Source organism: Muntiacus reevesi, chromosome 3 (genome assembly GCF_963930625.1).
Source record: "Muntiacus reevesi chromosome 3, mMunRee1.1, whole genome shotgun sequence".
Classification (NCBI taxonomy): Eukaryota; Metazoa; Chordata; class Mammalia; order Artiodactyla; family Cervidae; genus Muntiacus; species Muntiacus reevesi.
The window spans coordinates 115,017,567-115,041,477 of record NC_089251.1 but is presented as its reverse complement, the minus strand read 5'-3'; the positions used below and the strand labels follow the sequence as shown (position 1 = coordinate 115,041,477).

General features: G+C 37.9%; 1 protein-coding gene and 1 non-coding gene across 18 annotated transcripts in view; both read left to right on the top strand.

Moving 5' to 3' along the window:
- PUM1 (pumilio RNA binding family member 1) overlaps nucleotides 1-23,911 on the top strand; it is a 121,366-nt gene that overhangs the window by 78,974 nt on the left and 18,481 nt on the right. For 14 of the 17 annotated variants that reach the window (XM_065930264.1, XM_065930263.1, XM_065930262.1 and 11 more), the window contains 7 exons: nucleotides 1,058-1,209; nucleotides 6,024-6,162; nucleotides 7,423-7,566; nucleotides 8,451-8,747; nucleotides 9,830-10,066; nucleotides 20,704-20,971; nucleotides 23,357-23,486. In XM_065930264.1, coding sequence (XP_065786336.1) covers nucleotides 1,058-1,209; nucleotides 6,024-6,162; nucleotides 7,423-7,566; nucleotides 8,451-8,747; nucleotides 9,830-10,066; nucleotides 20,704-20,971; nucleotides 23,357-23,486 — 1,367 coding nt within the window. The remainder of the gene's footprint in view (nucleotides 1-1,057; nucleotides 1,210-6,023; nucleotides 6,163-7,422; nucleotides 7,567-8,450; nucleotides 8,748-9,829; nucleotides 10,067-20,703; nucleotides 20,972-23,356; nucleotides 23,487-23,911) is intronic. The other 3 variants (XM_065930255.1, XM_065930254.1, XM_065930253.1) reach the window with 2 other exon arrangements.
- LOC136165801 (small nucleolar RNA SNORD103/SNORD85) lies at nucleotides 6,280-6,356 on the top strand. Its single transcript, XR_010662771.1, has one exon. It is a non-coding gene; the product is annotated as a small nucleolar RNA SNORD103/SNORD85 (small nucleolar RNA).

Sequence of the window (23,911 nt, the reverse complement as noted above, 5' to 3'; positions counted from 1 at the left end):
TATTATTTAATCAAGTTGCAAATATTTGAAACTGTGCTTTAACTAGGAAAATTCTCATTAGATTTGTATTCCCACACATGTGAGATGCTGGCTTTGTGCCCTTGTCTTGGTTGACAAATGAGCCTTGATGTTTCTTGCCACCAGCTTCAGAGAATTCTGTGGTTTAGATTTTTGCCCCACCCAGGTTGCTGTCTGCATAGCTCTGTTAACTTATCTCTTGCTTGTTCTATTTGGCAGAGACTGCAGTGGTAGCTTGTTGACAAAGAGGTTAAAACAGAATGCTCAGTTTTGTATAGAATACTCAGGTCTGTGAGAAGTCGAGGTTTTTTTGTTTTTCATTTCTGTTTGTTTTCAGCTTTGACTTAAGTTTAAAATTTCACATCCCGATATCTAAATGTAGTTGTGTTGAATGCTTTTTGTGACATTAAAAAATAGAGATGGGAAAAACAAGCCTCTTCAAATTTGAGCTGTGGAGTTTCAGTGGCGTGTCTGGGCTTTGTTGTCAGACAACTGATGGATTTTCACGCTTCTGGAGTTAATGAACCACCAAGATCCCTGTCCCCATCATTCGCTTCAGGTGCCATCCATCCTTATACTGAAAGCAGGGTACAGCTTCATCTTTTGCTGTGTTTCATCACTAAGCATACAAACTTTCCATTTCCCTTTTAACAGCAAGCTTTGTCTATATATATATCCTATATATTTTTTTCTTTCTCAGGGGAAAAACATACCTTTGCCTTCTTGACCAAGGCCAATTCCTCCATCTGTTCTTAGTCTCTTCCAGCTTCTATCAGTTATACTCCCTTTCAATATCTCCAATGCTTGGTCCTTCACCAGCTTCTTTCTCTAGGCCTGGAGTGTATTGCTGACGTTAGAAGACTTTGGTGTGGGAATCACATATAATATTTTCTGTTTTTAAAAAATAGAACTCATGATTAGCTAGAATGAATCAATATATTAATATTTTACAGCAGTGTCTGCTGAATCAAGTATAGTCTTTGGAAACTCTGATTGTTAATAATCTAAATTTTTCTTACCTTTCTCTTGATATTTATAGGCCCGGCTGTGGTCCCTCCCCAGTATTACGGAGTTACTCCCTGGGGAGTCTACCCTGCCAGTCTTTTCCAGCAGCAAGCCGCCGCCGCTGCTGCAGCAACAAATTCTGCTAATCAGCAGACCACCCCACAGGCTCAGCAAGGGCAGCAGCAGGTAAATGTCAACAAAATTTACCCCACTTAAGTGTAAATATTAGTTATTGTGTATAATTAAAGGGTAATGTTGTTCCTGATAGAGAAGCTGTGAATGGTGAATGAGTGCGTTCCCTTGTGTGGTATATGAGTTCAGACAGACTTGCCTGTGCTTTACTGAATGCCTTTTATTTATCTGTTCTTTGGTCAGTGTGACAAAGTGAGATCATGGTATGACATACCATGTGATGCTGCTTAAGAGGGTTTTCCAGTTTAGTGATGGTCAAGTTTTCTTGCTTTGATACTTTGGCTACTTTCTAAGCACCATTCTCAGATCACTTCTGGCTCTCTCTTTTAAGTAGTTTGCTACCAAAGGGGAGGTACTAGTTCTTCAGATTGCTTATTTATGGTGTCAGTTTTATTAAAAAAAAATTGAAGTATGGTTGTTTTACAGTGTTGTGTTAGTTTCAGGTGTACATCAAAGGGATTCAGTTACACATACATATATACACATACACATTATATTTATATATTCTTTCTCAAATTCTTTTTCATTATAGGTTATTACAAGATATTGAATATAGTTCCCTGTGTTATCAGTAGGTCCTTGTTTGTCTGTTTTATGTCTAGTAACATCTGTTGAATTGGACATAAATCTTAAACCTATTTATATCTTTTTTAACTTAGAGTAAGCTTTTTAACCAAGATAAGAAAATGAATACTTCATTGTAAAACCAAGTGTCTTTTTATATTAGGCTATTTTCTCTTGCTTGCTAGAATAATACCTATTTATTTCTGAAAGTTGTGGTGAATTGAATTACTTGAAGGGAAAAATAAATCCCTTAAATCCTTGTGTCAGAAAAAAACCAGTATAAATGTTTGGTATCTGTCATTCTAGTCTTACCGTTTAATTAATTTCTTATAAAATTGGGATTATGCTGTCCACACAGCTTTGCATCTTGTTATTATATTCTTCTCTGCTATTTATTGTTTTAAATCCGTTGCAAAGGGCCTCGCTCTTTATTCTGAGCGGTTCATCGTCGTGTGTTCTATTTATGTAGCTGCTGCCTTAGCCTAGCAGTATCTGATGCTATAAATGGGCTTAGCATCCTTTCATAAACCTCAGTATGTCCATGGTATACTGTCCTGGAAACAGAAACTGTTTTTGAGTGAATAAAATGAGCATTTAGGCTTTTGATAAGCATCATCAAATTAAAAGTTGTGTGTTTTTTTTTTTTTTTTCATTTTGAGGAAAAACACCATGCTCATATATGTACATATATGATCCAAACAAGAATCATTTGCTTTTTATCATTCTCACTAATAAAGTGTATGTTTAATTTCTTAGATTTCACAGGTTTATAGAAAAACCAGGTCTTGAAATTCTAGCTAGTTTTGTCTGGCTCAGTATTTTTTCAGTTAGATGACTTTTTGGAAGTTAATGTGTGGTTTTCTTTATAGTAGGTACAATTCTAGTACCACGTGCAGAGGGTTGTTGACAGAAGAGTGACCTCTATTAATAAATTTCTTAGTATCAATAGCTACTCTTTGTGGAAAGTTGATACTTATCAGGTGAAGATCTTTGCATTTTAAATGGCTGCCAGATCATGGATTTGGAAGATGAAGTAATAGCCGTGTTTTCAAATCAACTCTAATAGACTGAATAAGAAAAATAGTAAGTACATCTTACTGAAAGCTTTTTGTTTAAAGCTAAGTGCTCTACATATAGTTTTTTTCATTATAATTCTAATAAGTAGATTACATGACTTCCCAGCATAAGATTGAGGGAATGGAATTTCTGTGCCTAGGGTCACACACGTATTACATTGTTAAGATTTGAACACAAGTGTGTAAGTTCACAGTTTGTGCTATCTTCTGACCATATTATGGTATCTAGAGTGATAGAAAACCTGAGATCTGGTCTTTGTTCTACCACTAACTGGTTGCAACTAAGGCAAGTTTTATGACATCTCTGAACATATCCTTAGCTATAAATTGAGCATGACAGGCTCATTATTTCCGAGTTTTCTGTCACCGACAATAACAGACTCTACTGTGAAAAAGTTGTTATTCAAATTATGTTTTGACAAGTATCCATTTTTTCATTCCAGTGTCATTTTTGCCAGTTTCTGACTTCAGATGTTTTAGGAAAATATGATTTTCCTGGTGAACTTCTTTGGTTCTAGTCATTTAAATGAGAGGTCCTTTTACAACTTTCGACCTTTTTGGCCTTTGCCTTTTATCAGTAAGCATTTGTTACCTGCTAGATACGCTAACTCTTTTCCAAATCTAATTGCTGGAATTGACCTCTTGGCCACTCCATCTTTTTTCTGATTCCTTTTTCATTCATTTTGAAGATTCCTTTGACATGTGATAAAAATGTTCATTTTTTAAAAATTTCAAAATGTTTGGTGAAGAAAAAATTCTGGATATTAGGTGAACTCAGGCATGATGGTAATCTTGGTGGTGGCTTGGTGCTGGGTGTTGTATCATGAGAGAAAAGTTTAGAATGGCTTCTGAAGCCTCTAGATGAGGGGAGACTATATACATGTTGATTCTACCAAGTATGATGAACTATAGAAGGATGAATGGTTGTTAAAATATCTCCATTGAGCATCTGCTTGCTTATTAAATTTTAATGCTGCATTTAAAATCACTAACTTTGGGACTTCCCTGGTAGTCAGGTGGTTAAAACTCAGTGCTCCCAACGCAGAGGGCACAGGTTCAATCCCTGGTCAGGGAACTAAGATCCCACATGCCAAAAAAAATAAAAAATAAAAATAAAAAAAATAAAATCACTACCTTTGAAAAGAAATTAGGATTTAATACTTTTTGCATCATGAAAATAGTAAACTGACTCGTCGGATAGTGTTTTACAAATAGATATTCAGTCATTTTTGTTTTTTATTTGATGTGTAAAATTTTACATATTTGTTTCCCGGGCTTGACATTTCTTTATGAAATTAAAATATGAATATTGGGAGCTGACTTACAAACTTTGGTTTATCATCAAGGGTACCACATCGATTTCTAGAGAGTTGACCAAAAGGATACACATTGCTCTCTTCATTGTAAAACAGAACTCAGTGGTCTGGACTACCCCTTTCTTCTGACACCTTGTCCATTTCCCTGTCTTCTGACCTTATACACAACTCCTAACAAAACATAAGCCTAATTCATAATGCTTTCATTGATTTTTCTTCTTTTAAAATTAAAAAATTTTTTGAACTGTTAGTATTTGCCATATCTCTGTAAATACTGTTTACTTTTCCTTGAGTGAGAGCTCTTCTGGATTGTTGGTGAGGCATCTTCTCAGTCTTAGCCCAAACTCTCACCTCTGCAACTTCTCTTGAGTCCTCTATCTATATAGATTGAAGCATTCCGTCTCTTGTAAAGTCCGCTAGAATTCTTTCGGTCACAGATAGATAAATTGCCTAATATTTTGATAGGAAATTTTTTTTTTTTCATTTATTTTTATTAGTGGGAGGCTGATTACTTTACAATATTGTAGTGGGTTTTGCCATACATTGACATGAATCAGCCATGGATTTACATGTGTTCCCCATCCTGATTCCCCCTCCCACCTCCCTCTCCATCCCATCCCTCTGGGTCTTTGATAGGAATTAGCTATTGGTAATTGATTGTTTCCTGGTTACTAGGTTTAATGCCTTGCAGACATTAATTCTAATACTTCCTACAAATTTGCATGATCAGCTATTACTCTCACTACTTCTGTGGATAAGGAAATGAGAAACTTTCAGTGGATTTAGTGTCTGTACATCTCTTTTTGCCAATATGGACAGTGTCTTTCATCCTAAATACTCATTTAATAAATATTTGATAGTAGTGTTTTTCTATACATGGGCTCTTGATTACATGTCTAACTTAAAAATAGCAAAGTGATAATGAAAATGATGTGGTAAGAACTTCACCTTTGAAAACTTTGCAAAATGCATAAAGTTTGGTAATTTTACCTTATTATTGGGTTTTGCATTTTTACTTACTGTCATATATAGATCTTTTGGAATAGATTCTTAACAATGATTATCAGCATCTTCTCTTTCATTAATTAAAGAAAAAAATCCTTTATCACAGTGGCAGAACAGATAATCTGCACTGAAATGTCAATGTTCTTGACTGATACGTACATCAATTTAGATTGCTCTCTGTGAGATTTATGAGGAAAAATAGAAATAGGTCAGACACCTTTTACAATCAAATCTGTTGATTTCATTTGGTGCTGTTTGGCCTCTAATGAACGGGAATAGTGTTATAGGGTAGAGAAAATGTTCTCATATTCCATAAAGAAAATGCAACCTTTTTTGTGTGTTTGGTTTTTATTTTTTTAATACAGATATTATAACTTGGTGATGTGAGTAAATTACTCCTGTTTATCATATCTAAACCTCTCATCCACTCCAGCATAATTTTCTTCACCCTCTTTTGATTATTTTAGGGTTACTGTCTAGCTCCCATTCACTGGAATAAAAACTCCAAGAAGACAGGAGCTTTGTGTGTCTTGCTCCTTGCTTTATCCCCAATACCTGCCAGATATTAGGCATTAAGTATTTGATTAATGACTGAATTATAACTTTTAAATGCTTTTAACTCTTATAAAGGTAATATGTTTCTTAAACTAAAAGTGGTAGAATGAAATTTCACCGTATGAAATGCTGTTAATTGATTTTTTTTTTAATCCTAACATCCATGTCACATAAAACCATTATTGGAAAAATAGTTTACAGCCATCAGTTTTTAAAGTTGATTTAACTTAAGCACATGTTGGGTCTTAGATGTTTCCAGTGAAGAAAACATTGATTTATTTCTGTCTCCCAGGTTCTTCGTGGAGGAGCCAGCCAGCGTCCTTTGACCCCAAATCAGAACCAGCAGGGACAGCAAGCTGATCCGCTAGTGGCAGCTGCAGCAGTGAATTCTGCCCTTGCATTTGGACAAGGACTGGCTGCAGGCATGCCAGGTGAGGCTGCATTTGTCCCTCATTACTTGAGGAGGAAAAAGTCTGCTTATTGGGGGGAGGTTCAGAGGAGAATGGCAGTACTTTGGCCTTGCTTATTAGGCTTGTCATCATTTGGGGACTGGCGAGGATGACATACACTTGCCCTCACTTAGACCATAGTTCGTTGATGAGAGCACCTAGTATTCTGAGCCAGTCATAATCTCACATGTTGGAAATATGTGAACCTCCACACATAGCTTGGATTATCCTGCTTTCCTTTGGTGGTAGTCTGTTTTCTCATTCAGTGTTAAGAATGAAAGGAGTGGCCAGGTTGCATCAGCATCATTCCAAGGCTGATATTTGTGAACAGTATTATTAGGGAGACATTCCCAGTATTCTTTGTCTTGTTCCCCTTACATTTCTAGAATTTCTCCCAAACCAACAGTAGAGGTGCTTTGTAGCTGTCTACCTATGATTGATATGTATGCTGAATACATGTTATTCTTAGCTTACTGTCTCCTGGTCTTATTCTTTGCATGGATTGCCTGTAGGTTGAGGTTTTGCCTTTGAAACAAGTCCTTCTGAAACAAGTCCTTAATCCTCAGTATAAGTTCATGGATTCTTACTGACCCTAGCATATGGCTAGATCATCTTATCTATTTATGAATTCACTGAGTAACTTGAACTTAGATCATGCATGTTGTTAGTTACTAAGCATTTATGTTTTATTATGAAGTCAACTGTAATTAATCTTATGGCTCAATAGCATTTGAAGATTCTGTCTCAGAGTATTGAAAGAACCTGTTAATGGAAGCTTGTCTAGAGTTTCCCTGATAACTTGCAGTATATTTGTGTTTAGATTATGTGATATGAATTGTATAGTCAAGAAAACATAAAATAATTGTCAGTGTATGGTTGCTGGTGATAACCATGGTTAGCACTTTGAAGAGTACAGTTGTTCCCTGTCCCACTAAATTCCCTTTCTAACTCTTGGTGTAAAATAAATTACACTACCCCCTGCTGTGCCACATTGCATGCTACATCTTTCACACTCATTTTTTAATCTTCACAAGAACTTTGTGAGTCAGATATTATTATTAACCTTACGAAGATACTACCCAGACACTCAGGGTTATGCTGCTATCTTAAGTGGTCAAGCCAGGATATAAACCTAGGTGTTTCTGTCCCTAGTGCTGAGTTTGTAACTATTTACAGTTTGCTGGTGTCCAGGAAACATTTGTTAGTCTCATATATACTCATCTGTCACCTTAATATTCTCAGGTTATCCAGTCTTGGCTCCCGCTGCTTACTATGACCAAACCGGTGCCCTTGTGGTGAATGCAGGAGCGAGAAATGGCCTTGGAGCTCCTGTTCGGCTCGTAGCTCCCGCCCCAGTCATTATCAGTTCCTCAGCTGCACAAGCAGGTGAGCTTATGTCTCAGTGCACTCACTCAGATCTGAAAGGGAGGCTGGATGAGATTCTTAAACTATGTGGAAATATACTTTAATGGCAGTTCTCAGTAAGAATTCTATCCTGTAATTTTTCAAAGAGAGTCAGTCAGAAGTGGCAAGTGACCTTGATAGATTCTGATTCTGTTGACAGCATGTACCAGCTGGTTAGCAGCAAGGACCTGCTCTACTGTGAGCATAGGAAGTTGTATTACTCACACAAAATGGCACTGTTGGCAGAAGTCCAAGGCTAATTTCACAGAAATTCATATTGTTATTTTTAGATGATTTGATATTTGTTTTGTTTTTGTTTCTTGCTTATGGTGGGGGAGGGCAGCAATAGATTTTTATTTTAAGTCTTTATATGTATATATGTCATATATATATGCATAGTATTATTATATGTATTATAAATTTGGGAACAACAGTGGGGGTATCTAGGGGAGAGGAATATGCTTAAGTGTCCTAAGAATTGCAGGGCTTCAGTATGTGATTCTGGAGAAAATGTCCTTAATGTAGATATTTATAGAACTGGAAACTTTAGGAAGCGGTTGTATTTGAAATGAGTACCTTTGATACCCATATCTATCTTGAATCATAGACTCTCTAACCCGACCACACCGTGAGCTTGGCTGCAGCGGTGTTCTGGCTCTGAGTTGAGAGTACAAGTAGGAAAAGACTAGTGGAGCTTCCAGTGAAGGGGTCCGAGATGGAAGACAGATTTGTGTAGTTCTTTACAAGGTTTGTGTCGACTTTGAACAGATACGGCAGCATTAAAAGGTTTTCAAAAGGATAACAGTGCAGTTTGGAAATGTGGCCAGTCTCTTTCATAGCCATATGGTTTGCTTTCTCCTACATAGCTGTTGCAGCGGCCGCAGCTTCAGCAAATGGAGCGGCCGGTGGTCTTGCTGGAACAACAAACGGACCGTTTCGCCCTTTAGGGACTCAGCAGCCGCAGCCCCAGCCGCAGCAGCAGCCCAGTAACAGCCTGGCCTCCAGCTCTTTCTACGGCAACAACTCTCTGAGCAGCAGTTCGCAGAGCAGCTCCCTCTTCTCCCAGGGCTCTGCCCAGCCTGCCAACACATCCCTGGGGTTCGGAAGTAGCAGTTCTCTCGGCGCCACCCTGGGATCCGCCCTTGGAGGGTTTGGAACAGCAGGTAGAAATCAGACGGATGTGCTGAAACTAAATTTTAATTATTTTTTACAATCTTTATGGAATTACTGACAGTGCATGGAACCCTGGACAGATACCACAGGCAGATCTGGACCAAGTCCCGTGGGAACCCAGCTGTTCCACACGTCTTTGAGATAATGGACTATTCAAATCAAGTTATACATTTGGGGCCTATTTCAGGTTTACACGCACATTGCTACTTGTTTATCCTCTCAGAGTCCGTTTTTTTTTTTTAAGGATTAGAAAATCTGGGGAGATTACTGCAGGCATTGGGGAGAACGTGGAGGGAAGTATACAAATGTGGATATGAAAAACTGAGGGAGGAGGACTTACCAAAAATCTTAGGGTGGTATACTCCACAACCTGCAGGCCTTAAAGAGTCACGAGTTTTCTCTAGTCTTGAGAAGAATTAAGGTGGATATTATGGAAAAGTGGGAGGAAGGAAATTAGACTTAAGATATTTTAAATGTTTTAATGGGAGAAAACAGCGGGAAAGTCGTAAGGAAAATGATGGAGCAATTGCAGTGTTTGTAAGACAGTGTAATCAAAACAGAAGGGTTTATTTGAGAGACAGTATCTTAAATTGGAATTGGGGGCTAGTAATATCTGTTGATTGAACCCTTTGAGAAACCAGGCTTCTACATGTAAGTCTTGTGTAGTGGGTCAGTACCCCCTCCACAGATCCTTTTTCTACTCCATTTTTCTACCAGAACCTTTGGGTTGATGAAAGGCATTCTTTCTAGCCCATTTTCTTTCACCTTTCCCATAACTTGTGTGGCCATCAGAGGATTTTAACCCACCCCTACCCCCATAATATGAGACACAAAAGGAAGGAGAATTTAACATACGTGTGATGGTTTGAAAAATACGTTTCATGTTAACCTGAGCCATGTCCTCTTTATTACTTTACCTGCCCCTAGAACTGCCACATGAACAGTTAGGCTGTCTCTGCTGACAAATTTGCGGTGGTAAGGAGTCTGGATCAAAGTGTTAGGAACAGGTCACTGGGCTTGTTCTTCGAAGAACAGGCCTGTTCTTATCTGCATTGTTTTAATTCCATTTTAGTTGCAAACTCCAACACTGGCAGTGGCTCCCGCCGTGACTCCCTGACTGGCAGCAGTGACCTTTATAAGAGGACATCGAGCAGCTTGACCCCCATTGGACACAGTTTTTATAACGGCCTTAGCTTTTCCTCCTCTCCTGGACCCGTGGGCATGCCTCTCCCTAGTCAGGGACCAGGACATTCACAGACACCACCTCCTTCCCTCTCTTCACATGGATCCTCTTCAAGCTTAAACCTGGGTAAGAACCAATACTCTACACCACCTTGAACTCTAGAAATCTCTTGCCACTGATGACATTAGAAGTACTTTGCATAAGCAAAGGACGATCCCTTTATCCTAGAGGTGTCCTGGGTGTTCTGTGCCTTCCTAAAGTACCTCATGTTATTGAGGCTGTACCTAGGTAGCACAGCAGTTTGGAATTTATCCAAGTTTGGGTGCATCCCATGTATATTCACTTCAGCTTTAGTATGAACATCTTTGGCTGTTCTTTGGCTGCATTGAGAATCTTTCAGTATAAACAGTATAGATTCCTTTTAATTAAGCTGGAAAATAGAGACAAAGAGTGTATTAACCTAGTAACACTACTGAAATAGCACCACAGTTAATATTTAGCTTTGTTTTTCAGATTCCCTTCCCTTCCCCATGTGTATGGTTAATATCTTACTTTCTCACATAAAGCATTTTGTTTTAAAAATTTTGTCAGATTTTTAAAAAAATATTTCTATATACATTCTTAAACTACACAGGATGCTATAGATCCTTCTCGATTATATGTTTAGCTTATTATATATATGGGGTTTAAAAAAATGTTACCATCTGGATCATGGACAATGACAAGGGAAGAGAGGATCCTAAGCAGCCAGCTTTAATGAAAAGAAACTTATTTCCACAGTTTGAGTGGCAAAGTCTTAAATCTCCCTTCCTCTAGTCATTTATCCAAGTTTGTATTTTGAAGTACTGATTTATTTCTTAGGTGGAGAAAGTTGAGGCATAGAAGTGTGGTGACCGTTTAATTCATCCCGCAACCCAGGACACTTAAGGGAGCTAATGACGGTGTTGTTAATAATTATCTCTGCTGACAAGCCTGAATCAGGACTGTCCTGGGAAATACCACTTTGCTAGAGGATTCTGATTTTTAAATCTTCTATTTATTATTGTTTTAAGTTAAAGCTTTATCTTATAGAGCAGTTTTAGTCTCATAATAAAATTGAGGGGAGAACACAGAGATTTCCCTTGTACTCTCTGACCTGCACATTCATAGCTTCTATTATCACCATCCCCCACCAGAGTGGTACCTTTGTTACAGTTGATGGACCTACATTGACATATCGTTATCATCCAAAGTCCATAGTTTACATGGATCTTTTTTTTGTTGTTGTTTCTTTGTTTTTGACCAGAAAGATTATGAACTCAGAAATGAGGACTGATTAAAAATGATTAATCCTTTTTTATTTGGAAAGACAAAGACTGAAAAATGATTATAAAAATCAAGTCTTGAAGGGGATAGGATAATATAGTTATTATTCTAGAACTGAGAGTGCTCTTTGAGTTTGAGAAATGAGTTATAAGGCAAAACTATGTATGTATGTACATAGACATGTGAGAGTGTGTTGTATACTGAGATTTTACATGATAAGAACTATAGTTATGAAACTGTCTCATGTTACATATGGACATTACTTTAGAAAAGTTTTAGGGATGTTACAGATTGCTAGGTCCATATTGGATAAATAAGGAATAGGGTATATAGCACAATAGTGTCTCTTTGTGACAGAAGTCCTGGTTTTAAAGAATGAGGGTTAATGCAAACTTACGAGGAGGAGATGAAAGCCCCAGCTTAGTATGTAGATGGAAGGTACTAACATTTATTGAATAGTTATTACCAGCTACTGTTAACAGTTTTGGGTGCTATACATACCATACTGGAAGATATGGTATTATGCCTATGATACAGATGTGAGGAAGCTGACTTAAATCTTGCTTAGGTCTTCTCTATCTGAACAGACTCCAAAGCAGCATCAGGGTATATCCTACCGTGTAATGTTCCCAGAATATCTTTTAAACCAGTGCATTATCAGGGTCAGAACTCTTATCCTTTAATTCCTTGGTTTAAACATTTAAACTGAACAGCATATACTTAACAGTAAACAAATGAAATCTACAAAAAGTTTTTTTTGTAAACAGCCAGATAGTAGATATCTTAGGCTTGTCAGTCAGTCTCTGTAGTCAATATTCAACTCTGCTATAGAAGCACAGAAGCAGCCACAGACAAAATGTAAATAAATGTGCAGCTATCTTTCAGTAAAACTTCATTTACAAAAATAGGTGGCAGGCCAGATTTGTCCTGTGGACTGTATCAGCCTCTGAACTAAATGCTATGGCTCTAGGTGTTTGAAAATGGAGCTGGAAACATTACTTGCATGTGTGGTGCCTTTCCTCTTTCCAATATATCAGCAATTTAATAAAATACATCCTTCTCCTTAATTTATGATTCCCCTGTGAAGAAGGAACAAACTATTGGTGTGAGTTATTTCTTATTTTAATGACTTGCTGTCTGCCTAGTTTTATTTTTGACATACCTTCCCTTTAAAAATTTTTTACTTTGTATAAGCATTTTAGATGTATGTGTTTCCATTGGGGTGCCTTTGTTGCATGTGCGATGTTTAATCATACATGCCACTCTTGAGGAATTTTGTGTCTTGATTGGTGGTGCTTTTGCCTCACCTCAGTCTGTTTCCTTGAGAAAAAGATTCTTGTATGCTTTAGTTTTAACCATTACAAAATGATCACCACAATAAGTCTGTTTACCATCTGTCACCAAGGAAATGTGACATTTCTTTACCAAATAAATATTGGGCCATTCCTAATGTAGTTTTTACTATTAATACTATACAGCTGCCACCAACTATCAGTTCTTAGGTCACTGACAACCATAGGAAGTAAGCATTCATTCATTGTGTTAAGTACTCAGATGACTCTATACGGGGAAACTTAAACTCAGCATGGTTTAATGACTTTCGTGATACCCCATAGCTATAAGTGTTTGAATGCACACTCCAGCTTGTATGTCTGTTATCCCAGTGTGGCTCTTTTATCAGTGTTATCATATATTTTCACCCTTCCTCCCAGTAGACAGACATGTGTTAGGATACTCTGAAAAAAATCACTGCCTGCAGTAATTATATTCCTCCTTATTTATTCAACATTCACATGTCGAGTACCTACTATAGATTCTTCAGTGTTTTTTTCCACACCTGTTTTAAAGATCAGATTTCTGTTTTTAAAAACAAGTTATTTAAAAAAGTATGTTTATTTATTTGGCTGTTCTGGATTTTAGTTGTGGCACGCAGGATCTCCGATCCTTGGTGTGGCATGGGGATTCTTTAATTGCCGCATGTAGGATCTAGTTCCCTGACGTCTTCTGCAATTGGGATCATGGAGTCTTAGCCACTGTACCACTAGGGTAGTCCCACAAAAGCAGCTTTATTGAGTTGTATATTGCATATTTTGAAATCCACTCCTTTCAAGCGTACAATTCAGTTATTTTTAGTAACTTTCTATATTGTGCAATCTTTAGCATAAATCAGTTTGATAATATTTTCATCCCTTCTGTAAGATTTTTCTTAGTCATTTATGTTAATCCCCATTCACACCTTTGCGTATGTGTATGCACATGCGCTGTCACTTCAGTCATGTCTGACTCTTTGTGACCCTATTTTAGCCCACCAGGCTCCTCTGTTCATGGGATTCTCTGGGCAGGAATACTGGAGTGGGTTGCTGTGCCTCTTCCAGGGGATTTTTCCCGACCTAAGGATCTAACTTTCGTCTCCTACGACTCCTGCATTGCAGGTGGATTGTATACTGCTGAGACAGCAGGGGAGCCCATTCACTCCCTTAACCCCAGTCAGGCACTGATGTACTTTGTGTTTGTGTTCTTTTTTGCGTGTGGAGGTGGAGATGTGTGTGCTTCGAGCCTTACGGATTCTCAGTTACCCTACGGAATGGAACCCAGTGCCCTCTGCAGTGAAAGTGCTGAGCCCTAACCACTGGACTACCAGGGAATTTCCTACCTCTTGTTTTTAAATTTTCCTTTTCTGAACATTTGATATAAATGGAACCATACAGTATGTGACCTCTTTTGCTTGACTTCCTTTTTTTTTCTTCAAAGGTTTTTGAGATTTTATTCATGATATAGTATGTGTCAGTAGTTTATTTATTTATTTTTGGCTGAATTATCCTCTGTTTTCTGGATAATGCCACATTTTGTCTTAACTTTTCACAGTTGAAGGATGTTTGTTATTTACAGTTTTTGGCTATTAGATGTTTTCCTGTGGAAACATGTTTTCACTTCTCTAGAAGTAGAATTGCTGAATGTGAAAGTATTATGTTAAACTTTGGACAAATGCAAACTTTTCCAGTTTCATCATTTACATTCCTACCAGCAGTGTACGAGGAATTCCAATTTCTCTCCATCCTTGCCAACATTTGCTCTTATTTTTCTTACATAACATGGCCATTCAACTGGGCATGAAATAGTTATGTCATTGTGGTTTTAATTTGCATTTCCCTAATGACAGTAATGTATAGCATCTTTTTATGTGCTTATTACCATTCATGTATCTTTGGTGAAATGTCCACTCATTTTTTGGGCCCAGTTTTGGATGTGCATTGTTTGTCTTATTCCGTGGAATTGTAAGGGTTCTTTATATATTCTGGATGTGTGCTAAGTTGCCTCAGTCGTGTCCAACTCTTTGTGACACTATGGACTCACCAGGCTCTTCTGTCCATGGGATTTTCCAGGCAAGAATACTGGAGTCAGTTGCCTTGCCCTGCTTCAGGGGATCTCTACAACCCAGGGATTGAACACGCATCTCTTAGGTTTCCTGCATTGGCAGGCAGATTCTTCACCACTGCCTCGTCTGAGAAGCCCTGTATTCTGGAATTAAGTCCTTATCAGACTTTATGTATATGTGTTTTGCATATACATAGTTTCTGATCTCTTGCTTGTCTTTTTCTTTTTAAATGGTTGTTTTTGAAGTGCAATAACTTTAATTTTTCTAAAAATAGTTTTAATTTTGATGAGGTCCAGTTTATCATGCTTTATAATGTAGAAATCTTTGCCTAACTCAGGGTCTTAAAGATGTTCTCCTATGTTTTGTTCTAAAATTTTTCTTTTTTCAGCTCTTAAAGTCTTTGGTCTGTTTTGAGTTAATTTTGTGTATTGTACAAGGTAGGTGATTGTTCACCTTTTTGCGTGCACCGTTTTTCCCCAGCAAAGTTGTGAAATTTTTAGTGTGCAGGTCTTTACATGCTTTTTGTTAAACTAGATCTAGTATATTTTATTTTTTTAATGCTATTGTGAATAGAATTCTAGTTTTATTTTGGATTGTCCGTTGCTTGCAAGTGTTTAGTTTTATTATCATGGTAGAATTCCTAATCCTTTAAGAAAAACAAAGATCAAACAAAGTAATTTTCCCTGTCCCTGCCTGAATTGCAGTTGATGTTTCCAATTTATTGTTCAGTAACCTGTGGTAATCTCAGGTTGTTTACTAGTCATGTGTGTGCCTTCAGGCACTTCTTTGTTCTAAATGGAAATGTAGCATTTTGTGACTGATTACTTAGTTCTCTGAAAGTGACTTGTCAGCTGCAAAACTAAGTGAGTGAAAGTTAGCATAGTTTGGATTCAGCATTATCCACTAAAGACAATTATTCTTAGGCTTACTTTCATGAAGGGCTGCTTGGTTATGGTATTAAGGAGTGGTTTGGGGAAAACTTACTTTATAAACATTTTTGTGAGCAGCACTGCCTCTGCCTGTGTTAAATTCAGAACCAGATGTTGAGTGCCTTGGGAAGTTTTCTTTAAAAGGCAAAGAAAGCAGGGTTTTGCCCATTAGTCATCTACTAAATCTCTGAGTACAGAAAACAAAACCAGATGAATGAAAACATTCCACGTAGCAAGAGGAAGGGATCCTAGATGGCTGGAATACTAGAAAACCTTTTGGATAAAGTAACTGAAGCACTTCTTAATTAGCATGGTACTTTTAATTTGTATGTGTGTATTTTTAAAGTTAGCTTCTTGTAGACAGCATGTGTTGAATCACATTTTTTGACCCACTCTGACAGTCTCTTTAATTGGTACATTTAGATCATTGACAAAGTGATTATTGATATAGTTGGATTAATGTTTACCATATTTGTTGTTTTCTATTTTTTGCTTCTGTGTCTTTCATTCTTTTTCTGCCATTTGTGGGTTTTTTAAAAAAAAATTATTTGGCTTCATGGAGTCTTTAGTTGTGGCATGTGGGATCTAGTTCCCTGACTAGGGGTCAAACCCGAGCACACTGCATTGGGAGTGTGGAATCTTAGCCACTGGACCACCAGGAAGTCCCTGCCTCTTGTGGTTTTTAACTGAACATTTTTTATGATTCCATTTTATTTCCTTTCTTAGCCTGTCAATTAGACGACTACCTTTTTTTTTTTTTCCAACTTTTTCAGTGGTTTGACTAGGATCACTATACATTTACAGTTAACTGAGGTCCACTTTCAAATAAGGCCATAAAAGGACTTTATAATCACAGAATAATCTTAACCTTTATCTGCTATCCCTTGTGTAATTACTGTCATTCCTTTCAGCTGTATAAAAAGCATACGTGTGTGTATATATGTATGTATATGATATAGACCTAGGTGTGCATAATTGAATACATTTTTGCTATTATTGGAGCAAACTGTTGTCTGTCAGATCAATTAAGAATAAGAGAAATTTTTCTCTTTATTCTTTTTTCGAGGTTCCTCCTTTCTTTATGTGGATCAGTTTGTGGCCTGTGTTATTTATACTTCTATCTGAAGAACGCTTTTGACATTTTTTGCAAGGCATATCTGTTGGCAACAAATTCCATCAATTTTTGTTTGCTGAGAAAGTCTTTATTTCTCCTTCACTTGTGAAGGATAATTTTGCAGGATACAGAATTCTAGGTTGGTGGGTTTCCTTCAGGACTTACACTCTTCTCTCTTGTGGCTTGCGTGCTTTTTGAGGAGAAGTCAGATGTAATTCTTACCTTTGCTCCTCTGTAAGACTTTTTTCCTCCTGTGGCTTCTTTGTGTATGTTTTCTTTATCTTTGATTTTATGTGGTTTGATAGTTGGGCGGTATAATTTTTTGCTCTCTTTTCCTGCTTGGTGTTCCCTGTGCTTCCTGGATCTGCAGTTTGCCGTCTGACATTGATTTGGATAGTCCTTAGTCATTATTGATTCAGGTATTCCCCCTGTTCCTTCCTTTCTTCTCTTCTGATATCCCCACTATGTGTATGTTCCAGTTTTTGTGGTTGCCCCACAACCCTTGGATATTCTGTTCTGTTTGAGTCTTTGATCTCTTTGCATTTTGATTTTTGAGGATTCTCTTGATAGATCCTCTAGCTTAGAGATTCTTTCCTCATCTGTATTCAGTCTAATAAACCCATCAAAGGTGTTCTTCATTTCGGTTACAATATTTTTTTTTATCTCTAGCATTTCTTTTTGGTTCTTTTTCAGGATTTCCATCTCTCTGCTTACATTGCCCATCTCTTCCTGCATGCTGTATATTTTAGGGCCCTTTGCGTATTAATCATAATTGTTTTAAATTCCCATTCTGAAAATTTTAGTATCCCTGTCATATATGTTTCTCATGTGTGCTCTTACTCTTCAGATTTTTTTTTTTTTGCCTTTTGCTCTGCCTTGATAGTCATGCCTGATATATCAAGTGAAAGGAAATGCCGTGAATAGGTTTTTAATAACGTGATGATGAAGTGTGAGGGAAGGGAAAGTGTTCTATAGACTTACGATTAGGTCTCACTGTGTTAGTGAGCCTATATCTCTGGACCGTCAACTTCACACACGTTTCTTAGTTTTTTTCCTTCTCCCTTTATTGAGACAAGATAGTTTGAGTAGGCTAGAGTTGCATATTTTAGAGTTGTCAACACTTGATAGTTTGTTGGTTACAGTTCAGGATTTCCTAGTCTGGTACTGGTTTGGGCAGTGTGTCTATTTGAGTCTGTGGTCAGGTTAGCTGTGATGACCTGTATATCTGTTTCTCTGATCTTGGTGGCAGTGGTTTTGTTTACTTTCCCCTCTTTTGTGGATCCAAGAAGAGTTTTTGATTTTTTAGGCTGTTCAGTTTTTTGTTTGTTGTTAGGGTGAAGTGGTGACTTCCATATTCCTTACATGTGAAGCAGGAAACCTACACATACACAAAACATTTAAGCTGTTGATCTCTGTAGAAATGTCATAGGACACAACTCTATGAAATCCACCACCATCAAAATATTGCTGAAAACTTTATGGAATCATTAGGAGGCTCCCTTAGAGGGCCTGAATGAAATGTTCTTTTTAGAACAGGTGTTAAACACCCTGAGAGGCCACCTCCAAGGGATGAAGGTTGGGGCATAAGTGCATGTAGCTGTGTAAACTATGGTGAACTAGAAAAACGCCCTTATGTATCTATAAAGAAACTGCAATCAACAAGTAATGATGGTCTACTCTTTGCCAGGTACCTTTTCAAAAACAACAGGAAACCACATTTTTTAAGCAGAAATTTTAACCATTGGCTTAATGTTTAAAGAAAATTATTTGGCCTGAGCAGAATATTCCTATTAACTGTTAGTTTGCCATTTATATTATAATACCTGGAGAAACTTTTTTTTCAGATTTGTATACTTCCTTTCTCAATAATAACAGTTGTGTGTATGTATGTGTGTGCTTGTATATCCTGTCTGGCCTCCAAGGATACCAGAGCCAAAAATCAAAAGTTCAGGGCAGATGTGTAAATCTGCCCATTATTCACTCCAACCCTTTATGTTATGGACTAGTCAGTATGCTCTTAACCCCAGTAACAGAAATCCAACTGATAATGGCTTAAACAATAAGTGCATTTGCTGGCTTGTGTAACTGAAGTATAGAAGTAGGGCAGTGCTCAGGGTTGGTTCCCGCAATTCAGCCTTGAAACCAAGGATCTGGCTTTCTTTCATGTTAATTTGGATGTTTCTCAGGCCTTTTAGGAGTTTGGTTGTTTTTTTGTTGATTTGTTACTTTTCAGTAAGTGCATTTGTTAGTGACCAGGTTCTTAAAATACCTTTGAGTTGTTTCAAAACCTTGTGTATTCATGCCATCCCTTCTTCTTCACCACCTTACTTGGTATTATCACATTCGTCCAGTGCTGCTGACCTGTCTGATTACTTCCTCTTTGCCTTTTTGTCTCCTTTCTCAGACTGTGGAAAAAAGAATCATTTTTGAAATGGGATAAAAAGCAGCCATATGGCTACTGTTCTTTTTTTCTTACAAGCCTCCTGTCTTCCTTTGCTGAAAGAAATGTTTTCCTTTTGGATTAAGAAATATTATGGAATTTTGACAAGAATAACAATGTCCTTTAGAAAACGAAAACTGTATAACTGTATCTGAAAAGGAGAATCGTGTGGTTGGTTGCAAAGCTGTAACTCTGGAGTTAAGAGTTCTGTGATAAATTCTGGCCATGGTGAATTTGAGTTTTGTATCTTTGGAGAGGCATTTAGTATCTTTGGGCCTTAATTTTGTTACTTATATGGGATTTTTAAAACTCCCTTTTCCGTAATGCCAGTAAGAATTTGATAGAAAGTGGGTATGAAATATTGCTAGCATAGAGAGGCTGGCATAGGACAGATGCTCAGTTAGTAGTTTTTATTTAATTATTTAAAAATGTGAGCCATTTCCTTTTGGTTCCACAGTTTTCATTGAGACCCAGACCTTTGAAACTGGGCCCTAGAATTCTGTGGAGAAATCGCCAAGCTGAGTATCCTTTTGTAGCTACCACTGAACTCCAGACCAGACTGTCATTAAAACTCTAGTTAGCAGGCAGTTCATGTTGGGTGACTTCTCTCATGGTTCCTGGATTGTTATTCATCTGCTCTCTTTGTGGTTTAAATGGCATTTCTTACCTACTTTGCAATGTAGGAATGGGGGAAGAACCAAAAACAAAAGGCTTCACGTCCTTTTTATAGTACAATCTAAAGTTAAAAAAAAAACAGTATCATAAAAAAGCAAAGAAAATAGATACTCATAATTTTTAAAATTCTGTTTTACCTTTTGGTAGGCTTTTCAATCTTCCCTCTTATTTTTTCTGTCTGGGGATTGACAGTGATTATTCCCTTGTCAGCAGTCAGGATGGCAGTATTAGTGGCCTGAAAGTTGTTGCTACTGCAGTTACTTAAGGCTCTGTTCCAGTAGGAGTTAGATGCTGCCCATTCCTGAAGAAGAACTTGAAAGCCTTCCATTTCAAAGCATATATCCTTTTTATTTTTTTTATCCTTTATGTCTAATCGTTGGCCTGCATTGCCTTAGTGATTTTCATACTTGTATTTACTGGCAAAACTATGCCTTCAAAACTTTTTGGGGGGACATTATATAAAACAGACTAACCTGGGTACCCCATTTTTCTTTTAAAGGAAGGGTTTCAGATGGAAGTGGGGATTATTCACTGATGGCAAGAATCTCCACAGAGATGAGAGTGGAAAACCATTCTTGTCTCTGTGCAGTTTGTCTTTTCTGATCCTGGTTCACACAGCAGGAATGTTCCTCCTCATTTCACTTATGAAGGGACTCACTAACCCTTGCTCCGTTATTGCTAGCAGTCTCCTATCAGTGTTTAATAGCAATCTCCTCTTAATTTTTGTGCAAAAGTTTTCTTCCAACTTAGTGAGTTGGCCTTCTAAAAATCATGGCACTAATAGAATTGAGTCTTAACACAAAAGCAACAGATTTGAAAAGAAATCAGAGGTGATACAAGATTTCATGTATGGGATGCTTTTTCTTCTCTTGAACCGAGTTCCTTAAGAATGAGTCTTGAGTTCCCCTGTTCTGTAACCAACAGGAGGACTCACAAACGGCAGTGGACGGTACATCTCTGCTGCTCCAGGCGCTGAAGCCAAGTACCGCAGCGCGAGCAGTGCCTCCAGCCTCTTCAGCCCCAGCAGCACCCTTTTTTCCTCTTCCCGTTTGCGATACGGAATGTCTGATGTCATGCCCTCTGGCAGGAGCAGGCTTTTGGAAGATTTTCGAAATAACCGATATCCCAATTTACAATTGCGGGAGATTGCTGGGCACATAATGGAGTTTTCCCAAGACCAGCATGGTTCCAGGTGAGGACTTGGCTTTGGCACTTAAGGTAACCGAAATCTTAATGCCTTAAATTCCATGCCTCAGATAAGGTATACACTAAGGAAATTGCTATAAAATTATTGAAACAAAATTTGCCTTTGGTATACTTCCTATTATTTATTTTAGAGGCTGTGAGAGCCATCAGATACAAAGTGATTGACAATAGCCATTTAGTAATCTGGATCACAACAAACTGTGGAAAGTTCTTAAAGAGATGGGAATACCAGACCACCTTACCTGCCTCCTGTGAAGCCTGTATGCAGGTCAAGAAGCAACAGTTGGAACCGGACATGGAACAACAGACTGGTTCAAAATTGGGAAAGGAGCACGTCAAGGCTGTATATTGTCACCCTGCTTATTTAACTTAGATGCAGAATACATCACATGAAATGCCAGGATGGATAAAGCAAAAGCTGGAATCAGGATTGCTGGGAGAAATATCAGCAACCTCAGATATGCAGATGACACCACCCTTATGGCAGAAAGCAAAGAGGAACTAAAGAGCCTCTTGATGAAAGTGAAAGAAGAGAGTGAAAAAGCTGGCTTAGAATTCAGTATTCAAAGAATGAAGATCATGGCATCCAGTTCCATCACTTCATGGCAAATAGATGGTTCCCCATCCAATGGGAGCAGTGACAAGGCTATATTTTCTTGGGCTCCAAAATCACTGCAGATGGCGGCTGCAGCCATGAAATTAAAAGACGCTTGCTCCATGGAAGAAAAACTATGACAAACCTAGACAGCATATTAAAAAGCAGAGACATTCCTTTGCTAGCAAAGGTCCCTATAGTCACAGCTGTGACTATAGTACCAGTAGTCATGTCCATGAGAGTTGGACCATAAAGAAAGTTGAGCACCAAAGAATTGATGGTTTTGAACTGTGGTGTTGGAGAAGATCCTTGAGAGTCCTTCCCTTGGACTGCAAGGAGATCAAACCTGTCAATCCTAAAGGAAATCAATCCTGAATATTCATTAGAAGGACTGATGCTGAAACTGAAGTTCCAGTACATCGGCCACCTGATACGAAAACACTTTTTAGAAAAGACGTTGATGCTGGGAAAGATGAGAGGCAGGAGGAGAAGGGGACGACAGAGGATGAGGTGGTTGTCCATCACTGACTTGATGGATATGAGTTAGAGCAAGCTCTAGGAGATGGTGAAAGATAGGGAAGCCTGGCATGCTGCAGTCCATGGGGTCTCAGAGTCGGTCGGACACGACTGAGTGAACTGAACAACAATAATCTGGATCACATGCTGAAACAACCCTTTTTACCTTTCTGAAAGATTAGCCTGGTGTTCATTTGCTCATGAGAACCTCATAGAATGTCTCCAGTTCAAGAAAAACAGAAATAGTAACACAAAGACTGTGTACCATACTTGCTACTTTAATCACACTGTTAAGAATCTTTCTCTCAAAGAGAGACTGCTCAGTTGCAAATTTGGATCCTTGGGCTCAGGAATAAGATGTTGCCACCGCTTTCCTTTGTTGTTCCCTTCTGTAGAAGTAAGGGTCTGCACAGAGGTTAGAAAATGCTATTATTTAACTTTGGTTACCCGTCCCTATTCCAGTGGACTTCACAGAAAGGGACCTTGGTCCTCAGGAAAAGGTAGAGTTATGGTGACATCATCCAGCCTTTCTCCCTTTTTCTTTCTCTCTGATGGTTCCTTTAAAACAACTCCCAAAGAACTTGCCTCCTCTTTAAGTTCTACCAGCTTGCTACTGGGCAGGATTTTTCATCTTAAAGTCCAGATTAAGAGAAAAAAACATGGTTTTTTTTAATACAGTCTCCTGAGCTATAAAAAAGGCAAACGGAGTAACTGCTACTTTAGAAAGATACTGCGCATAGATGACTGCTGTCCCACACCGTTAATGAACACATACTACATGTGCACTTCATGTGGGTGTGTGTTGAAGACTAAAATAGGGGCCATGGGCTTTTAAGTTTATTGATGTGGAACTGGTTTCTAAGAGAAAACGTCTGGCCAAGTTCTCCTGGTGTTGTGCCTCTTGCCTTCACCTTCTTCTCTCTTTTTCTGCCCCACTTTTCATCTCTTCCCTCCATCCCACACGGAAATAAATACATGTCCTGTTGTAATGACATATACTGAAACTTAAATATACTTTTAAAAGCTTGGTTAAAATAGGGAATACTTCACAGTATAACTTGTTTTTTCCTTTTCAGTAATTCTTCAAGTAAGTGAGCTCAAGTGATTTATTTAAGTAACAGTTGTGTGTGTGCGTAAATGCATATGCACACAAATACATATAGCTTCAGAATTGAAAAATCACATAAATTGAGCTAGTCTTTAGATATTTTCCAAGTCTTCCTAAAATGCTGTGATTGCTCTTTTTACTTTGTATTTCAGATTCATTCAGCTGAAACTTGAGCGTGCCACACCAGCCGAACGCCAACTTGTCTTCAATGAAATCCTGCAGGCCGCTTACCAGCTGATGGTGGATGTATTTGGAAATTACGTCATTCAGAAGTTCTTTGAAGTAAGCCTTTGTTCTTTCTGTCTTTTGCCTTTAGAGAATCTGCACAGCATTTTGATTTTCATTAGCTGTTTTTAGAATTGCAGTTTCATTCCAGTCCTTAAAATGAAGTATGAGTGGTCTTTTTGAAGCACGATTAAATGTTTCTCCAGTTCGTTAGCAGAAGTGCATCGTTGAAATACCCAAGCAGATAATGATAGTGTATTTGAGAAATGTGTTTGTAGAACTACTCTCTTCATTTAGGATCCAGCACAATATTTCTGATTGCCAAAATAGTTTCACTGAAAGTGTCATGTTTGGAGGAAAAAAATTTGTGCCAGATAATTTTAGCAGGACCACAATAAAGTTCTGAAAAAGAAATTTAAGAAATGGTTTCCTAGAGAATTATCTTTGAACACCAGCTCTAGTGTTTTTCATCATAAACCAGT